General features: G+C 32.0%; 1 protein-coding gene across 1 annotated transcript; it reads right to left on the reverse strand.

Moving 5' to 3' along the window:
• Positions 1 to 268: 268 nt before the first annotated feature.
• On the reverse strand, positions 269 to 1,493 carry LOC109809657 (cytosolic sulfotransferase 15). The gene has a single exon (XM_020373029.3). The coding sequence runs from the start codon at positions 1,414 to 1,416 to the stop codon at positions 427 to 429; it is 990 nt and encodes a 329-aa protein (XP_020228618.1). The 5' UTR covers positions 1,417 to 1,493; the 3' UTR covers positions 269 to 426.
• Between the last annotated feature and the right edge of the window lie 7,266 nt (positions 1,494 to 8,759).

Below are 8,759 nucleotides of genomic sequence, written 5' to 3' on the forward strand. Positions count from 1 at the left end.
CTAACAATCTTCTCTAATTCTCTTACCATGAGTGCTCTAGATTTTTAGAATAAGCACATAATAACCTAACCCTTCTCTATCTTTTTGTTTTGAATTAGTGTCTGGATTGGGCCAATATAATATAGTACAACTATTTTAATGAGTTCTCCCTTTTAATTTTAATTAATAAAATAGTTCTCTTATAAATTTTAATTTATTTTGATTCATTCATTATTTGTTTATGAAAAAAAAATAGGATGTTCCACATGTAACACAAATTTTTCACACAATTATTTTGATTGATAACTCCGAAAATAGTCACATGTCATTACAACTTATGCTACCTCTTTATTTAGCAACAGTAAAAATCACAAAAACATGTATGCCACACAATAAGCTACATGCTTGGCTCTTGTATGGCCACTTATACAACTTATGTTACCAGCTCTATTTCATTTTAAATGATAAACCTGACCCACTTAACTTTTCTTCAATGATTTTGGATAATTTTTCTATCATAGGTTGGGAAAAATAATTTACCCAATCTCCTATTTCTGCCTTTCGAAAAAAGAGATTATTCTCAAAGCTTTTGACTTGAAAATTTATTATTCCAGATTTGTTCACATCCAAATCCTTCATCTCCTCAAAGCTGCATAGCTTGACTATGCTTTCAATTACGCCATTACTTTCTTCCTCGTGAGTGAAAGGATAACCCAAAAACTCAGCAACTTTTTTCACATGAAAATTGGCATCCTCTTTAAGATCCTCATACTTTAAGAATAGAACCTTGTTTGGTCTTGCTATGCTCTCTTTCCAGTAGCCTAACATATGACTCCACCATGGACCAAATTCAATTATCCCATTGCAATACATTTCAAAAGCTTCTTCTAGTGATGGTGTCGGTAAAGGCCCTCCCTTGATTTTTTTAAAGAAACTCCATGCCGAAACAAAAACATCAAATGGGTTCCGACAAATATAAACTATCTTACAATTGAACTCTTTGAGTGAGTTGGGTAGTGAGTGAAATGGAGTGTGAGTACCAAAAAGTCTTGGCTCGGCCATGTTGGATAGTTGGAGGAATTGGTCGTGGATATTAGTATTATTACCACGAAATGTATAAAGTGGAGGCACAAGTTCATGAGGGTTAGAAGTAAGTAATGGATGTTTCTCTATGGAGGGAAAGCTTTGGTGGTTGACAATGGCAAAAGTAAGGCCTTTCAACCATGTAGTGCCTGATTTTGGAAAGCTGGCAACAACAACATCACTATCTTTTGCTTGAAAGTTGTTTTGAAATATATTTATTTCTTGAATAAATGACGATGGCCACCAAAATTCTTGAAATAGATAAACATGGGAAAATGCCCAACCTCTCTCTTTGCGAAGAGAGACGAGTAGCTTGTCTTCTTCATTTTCTTGTTTCCCACCAGTTGAAGACATTGGAGTAGCTACAACGTGATTTTTTTAATTTTACCAATTGTGTTTGGTTAATAATTTACACCATAGGAGAGCTTTTATAGCATCCACCAGTGGTCGAAGTTCAACAAAATAATTAAATATTTTTAATTGTGGGGCATAAGCACATTTATTGTTTTTAGAAAAAAGTTATTTCAATTTAAAACCAAAGAAATTTTAAATCAAGTTATAGTAAATATAATTTAATGTTTGGATGCAATTCAAGGATTTTATAAGTTGTTAGTCTAAACTTAGACCCTGACATCTCAAATTTAAATATTCTAGATTCGTCAAAGTTAACGTAAGGGAAGAAAAATCTCGCCAAAAGAAAGTATTTAAATTTTCCTATAAAAGTTAGTCATAAATAAAATAAGTAAATGTTTTTATCAAAATAAAACGAAAACGAGACAAATCAAAGAATCAAGAAAGCCATTAATTCTAGATTGAATGATTTTAATAATATTTGACTAAATTTAAATACTTTATTTAAACAAATAGTTAACCAAAGATAGAAATTAATATTATGTTAATATATATTTGGGTTAATATTTGACTAAATTAAAAAATTTAAATTAATATTTGAAATTAATGTTTGATTAGATTAATATTGTAAATTAAAATATGATTGCACTTGATTCCTTTAAGCAAGTTTTCGAGTTCAAGTCCTTTGTATGAAAAAAAAACGTGATTGGAAATGGAGATTCTATTAAAGGTGGTCAACTAAGTTTTTTAACAAAGATTAAAGAAAAATTAATGGATATTTTATACCAATAACAGCAATACCTAAAAAATATATTTCTTTTATTTCATAGTAAGTGTTGTTCTATGTTATTTAACCCAGATCACAAAAAAGTTAATAAATACATAAAGATAGTGATTTGACAAAATTAATATTATAATTAGTCTTTTTATTATCGAGAAATGATCACTACTAGAAAAGTGTCGTTTTTCTTTGAATTTTCTTAAAAAAAATATTCGTAGAATTTTTTTGCGAATTTTCTTGCAATAATAATTTTACAACAAAAATTTACAAATTTATTTGCGAAAAACAATTTACAAATATTTCTTACAATTTTTTTTATGAAAAATAATCTACAAATTTTTTTTTGCAAATTTTGCTATAATTTTAATGATTATAAAAAAAAATATCCATGGTAAAAATTTGCAAAAAATATTGTAAGAATTTTATTTTATTTCTTGCAAATTTTCTTGCAAAATTAAATTCGCAAGTAATGTTTACTAAATGATAGAAAAATTTTACTGGTAACTTTTCCTGCGGATTTTCCTACCAATTTTAATCTGTAGGAAAAATAAAAAAAATATATTTAAATTTATAAGTTTAATATTTTAAAAAAACTTTCAAGTCTCACATCGATTGAAAATAAAATAATTAAAGAGTATATAAGTTGGGCAACACTTACCTTAAAAGTTGATTTGTATGGTTGAGTGTTAGTGTGACACCCTTACTACCCCAACACATATATAAATATTAATCATATAAATAAACTAAAGAATAAAATTTTTAACGTTGGTAAAAGGGTTCACATAAAACCTTCATATTCATTTATCAATAACCAACATAATAATTGAAAATAAAACTTGAAAATTTACAAATTGTTTTCAAAATCATATTTACAATTCCAAATCCATATAAAATCTATGTCCTAAAAATCCTCTGCCCTGATGTCACAATATCATAGCATACCCACAATTCAACTGTTGGCATTCTACTCGTAGCCGGATCTTCCTCACCTAAAACATCCACAATTTATACGGTGAGAAAAGAAAATATCTATATGCAAAGTACATACAACCACATCATAATGAAATCTCATCATAATTCATATATATAAGCATGTATCATAATTTATCAATCCATCACCATCCACACAATTTTACGATTAACAATATCATTTCCACATCCATAATTCAAGCCAATCTTACAATTAACACTATACCAAGACCTCGCCAAATCTGACACAAGTGATACGGGTTATCAGTACAAGAATTCACACTCGCATCTTATTCACATTCCACATATCTCATTTCACATCCATATCTCAATCCATCACAGTCCACACCAATCATACAATTAACACTATGCCAAGGTCACGTCACAACTGACACAAGTGATACGGGTTAATTGCCTCACTCATCCCACACCATGCCAGGGTCACGCCCTCCCTATAGCATCACATACCCAGGGGTCGTGCCATCCCTAGTCATTGATGTGAGGCACCACAGTCACATCGCAATCCACACAATCTCTTGCAATTAACCCTATGCCAGGGCTGCCATAATTGACATAAGTGGTGTGTGTTAACTGTCTTACTCATCCCACACCATGTTAGGGTCACGCCCTCCCTGTAGCACCACCTACCCAGGGGCCGTGCCATCCCTAGTCATTAGTGTGAGGAAACACATCGCAATCACATTCTTAATCATGTCCATACAACATCTCATCTCATATCACGATTCCATATCACATACACAATTCCATATCACATACACAACAGATAAGTCTAACAAAATAAGGATTTACACATCCCTCAAGCAATTCACATTTAAATCATCAATTCTTATTAAATAATATAATAACATTCATAAATTAATATAATAAACAATAGAATTATCAATTTAATATAATTTTAACATAAACAGTAAAATCCCCAATTGTTCCAAAACCTAGCTCACAGGCACTTTTCTACAATTTCGTTCTCTCTCCCAGATCATCATTCTTACAAATTATTAACATATACAAAATCTAATGGGATCATCAATTCCTCAAACAGAAATCATCCAATTTTTCACAACCTAACTTACAGGCACTTTCCTATAATTTTGTTCTCTCTTCCAGAGCATCATTTTTACAAATAAATCATATATTCGTAGTCTTAAAGATATACAGAATCACATAAGACAATTAATTCTCCAAACAGAAACAATTATAAATTACTCATAACCCTAAGGACTCTTCCTCTACCCAATTCCCTCATGTAACTCTACATATAAATAATCCCTTTTTCCCCCGTACCTGGATAAATAGGAACTAGGGCAGAACCTCCTCCTCTTTTTCCTTAAACAGGGACCGGAACTAAAACTAGGGTAGAACCTCCTCCTCTAGATTCCTCTTGGTCTTCAGAAAGAAGGAGAGGGAAAGAAGAGAGAACAGAAGAGAAGAAAGAATGAGAATGAGAGGTGTGTGAAAAATGAGAAGTGAAGCCCCCTATTTATAGGAATTCTGGCTCACCTACCACTACGGCCCATTCTAAAAGCGGAACGGCCCGTTCTGGGCCCTTCAAACCTACGTAAATTTCTCAACTGGAACGGCCCGTTCTAAAACCAGAACGGCCCGTTCTCAATCCCAGCAGAACGGCCCGTTCCAGTTTCAGAACGGCCCGTTCTCCAAACCAGAACGGCCCGTTCTCCAAACGGAACGACCCGTTCTCAACTATGTTTTTAGGCAAATTCTTTATTCCGGAACGACCCGTTTCACTTTTGAAACGGCCCGTTCCGGGCAACGAATTGGGCCCAAGGCCCAGTGAAAATTGGGTTGTTACAGTTAGGCTTATAATCTACAATCTTAGAGTTTAAAAGATTATGTATCACATGTTGGAGGCGTAGAAACAAATGCTTCGAATGAATTCATTGTGAGCATTTGAAAGTTAAAGAATTATTGATAGAATTTGTAGTAATTTCTTTAATTTTTTTGTAAAAAATATTCCTGCGAATTTTTTTTTTTGCAAGAAATTTTGCAGGAAAATTTCTTGCAAACATATTAACCACGAAGGTATTACCTATAGATAAAATTTTGTAGAAAAATTTGTAGGAACAAAATTTCCTACAAATTTTTATGAAAAATTCTCAGGAAAAGTCGCATGTAATAAGAAATTCTAGTAGTGGATATAAAGCAATAATTGCTTTTTAAAAAATATTGTAAAATATATAAAAATAAAATAATAAAAAAAAGTAGACAACTAATACTACAATAAAATACTAACATATTAATTACATTTTTTTTTCAAATATTACACTTATTATGAGATTTAGGAAATATATCAAATAAGATTTGACTGAATTACAATTTTTAAATTAATATTTAATATTAATCTTTCAGTCATTTAATTTCTTAAATTAAAACATGAATAAAATAATATTTAATGTTATTGTTTGAAACAATAATTAACTATGCATGAAATTAATGATCAAGATTGTATGACATGACGCATTTCGTAAAATATATTTTTTTAATATTTGGCTAAAGTTAAAATAATTTATTTGAAACAATAAATAAATAAGGACAGAATCAATATTATTGTAACATATATTTGATTTAATATTTGACTGAATTAAAAATTTTAAATTAATGATTGTGTGAATCAATATTATGGTAATATATATATTTGAATTAATATTATGGTTAACTAATATTTAAAGCTAATGTTTAAACGATAATTAAGTAAGGAATTAATGATCTAGATTGAATGACATTATCCTTTTTACTGAAATAGTAATTTTTATAATATTTGACTAAATTTAAAATAAATTATTCTTATATATTGAATACTCTTCTATATATTAAATATGGATTTAAATATAATTTTTGTCTTTGTAATTTATCGCCTTTTTGAAGTTAGCGAAAAACCACATAGAAGAGGGTTGAATATGTGTGTGTATGTACGAAGGAATTTTTTAACAGAAAAAAAACATTTTCAAAGAGTAATATACTTCGTCCAATGCACTTTCGAATATCAGACGATTAGCCAGAATTTGATTATCATAAGATCATTGCGTTTGGCAGGTTTATCGACTGCTGAGGAAAATGATTTATAATAATAATTATTAAAGTTGTGACAGTTTCCTTTTCAAGATAGTTTCATTTAAAAACAAGAAGTAGATAAAGTTTTTCAGGGTAATATATTTGTTAAACGAAATTGCGTCTTCGTCTGAAAAATGATTTTAACGATATGAAAATATTGGACGAAGTCTTTCACAAAGATTTACTTAATAAAAATGATTTGTTTCTAGTTAAACAAGAAAAGTAATGCAATCATTTTATACTGGTTCGCTCAACTGAGCTACGTCCAGTCTCCTTCAATTGAAGGGTTCCACTAGATATCAGAATGAAGAACATTGAGTATTATCGTCCCCTACTGGACCTAAGTATTCTCTAGCACTTCTGGCCTGCCAGCTTCACTCACCAGCGCTAGTATTCTTAAACCACTTCTGGTTCTTCAAGTATTCTTGACCACTCCTGGCCCGCCAGCTTCACTCACCAGTGCTAGTATTCTTAAACCACTTCTAGTTCTCCGAGTATTCTCGACCACTCCTGGCCCGTTGGCTTCACTCACCAACGCTAGTATTCTCTTATCAGCTACTTCTAGCTAGCTTGAGTATTCTTTGACAAGCCCCTCCGGGCTTTACAAGTATTCTTTTCCTAGCCTCTTCAGGCTTTACAAATGATATATGTATAGTTAGGTTTGAGTGTTTTGGTTTACTCTCACAAAGAGGATACATATATGATCTACAAGTATTTTTTTTATGTATTTATTACCTTAGTCTTACAGAGATAGTGTTTGAGTGTTTGAGTTACTCTCGTGGAGAGGATACATAGGTTTACACCATTCACTAAGGTTTGTCCATAATTGACATTTCAAGAACCTTAGTCTATGGAGATACCAATACAATATTACATTGTAGATATGACTATCAATGCTCATCTCTGAACTTTCTGTCTCGTGGGCTTAATATCATTTCTTTTTTAGTCAAAAGCCCATGGCAAAGCCTATAACTATTTCTTCGTTGCTTCTTGCCAACCTTTTCCGGTTTGATTTTATTGCATACTTATAGGCTTGTAGAATTTTCCCGTTGCATATGTCCATTGAAGCTAATATAGTCGTTCATGACTGGTTTGTTCCTTTCATTTAATGCATTTGGTCTTGCATTAAATGTTACTTCCTGTTCTTAGACATTACGTGTATTCTTTTCTGTCCTTTTGTCAGCAGTGTTTGACTTTATCTGAGACCTAGAAATTATTTGTCTTTTTCTGGTCATGCAGCAATATAGCCGTTGTCCTTTTCTGAAAAAGTAATGCACTTTTTCTGACACATGCATGCTCTACTTTTACATACTTCTCTTCTTCTTCGTTTCTTCTACTATTACGTTGAGAACACTTTTGTGATCGTAGGTAATACTTTGAGTAATCTTTTGCGACTAGATAAGTGCTTGCGCAGTAGTCTTCGTCTACATCTCACGTCTTGTTCTCCATCTGAGTATTTTTCGTTAATGCTTTGACCTCTTATATGGTCTGTTCAGCATTACGGGCAAACTTGTCTTCATCTAGAGTATCTTTTAGTTTGTGCTGCTCTTGGTCTTGATGCACGATTGACTTTCTTCTGACCTTAGACATATGCCTCATCTAATCTGTGCTTTTAGAGCAGTTGCACTTACACAACTTTTTCTGGATATTTTGTGATCATCTGGCGCATATTTGTGTTCCAACTATTGATCATCTCTTGACGCTCAGTTTCCTATGTCACTTGCTTCATCTATCTCGACTTGTCTGGTACCTTGACTATTCTTCATAGGCTTCGTCTGATATTATAGTGTCTCATTCTGGTGTTAGTCTTCTTCCGTCCGTGAGCAGACTTTATTTTTATGCTTGACTAGCCATCATCTAATTCTTTTATCTAGGTTGCACAATCTTCGTGGATTGTTGCATTTAATGCCTTTGATCTTGCATTAAATGTTTGCTTGCTGAATCTGCGCTTCACGAGATCTTTTGTACCATATGTTTGCTTTTATGACTGGAATTAAGATATCTTCGTACTTGCTTGATATTGTAGCGATGGAGCTGTTGCCCTTTGCTGACTGGTAGGTGTACTTACTCTGACACACGCAGTTTTGATTTGTGGATAAGCGCTCGCCCATTTTTTTTATCTTTCTTCTTTTGTTTTGATGTCTTCATGTGTTATTCTAAGAGTATGTATGCTAGGTAGTTCATCTCGTTGTGTCTTCAGAAGCAATCCATTTTTCTTGATCTTCTTTTGTGTCTGTGTTTGTGACTATCTTCGTCTAATGTGTTCCCTTCGTTTGCTCAGTCTTTATCCAATGCTTGGCTCGTGTCTCATGGTCCTGGTATGGATGCATATCAACTTGCCTGTACTTATATCTGAAACACTAACACACTTATTAGAAATAACAATACATATTATATTTGTCTCATTTAAAATCTTGCTGGGAATTGTTTTCGTCTTCGTTTGACTTAACACTATTAACTTATAGTTTGTGTAAGTTGTTTTTTGTTGTTACATGAGTAACTTTTTATA

The sequence above is a fragment of the Cajanus cajan genome, chromosome 8 (assembly GCF_000230855.2).
Source record: "Cajanus cajan strain Asha chromosome 8, NIPB_CcT2T_4, whole genome shotgun sequence".
In the NCBI taxonomy this organism is placed as follows: Eukaryota; Viridiplantae; Streptophyta; class Magnoliopsida; order Fabales; family Fabaceae; genus Cajanus; species Cajanus cajan.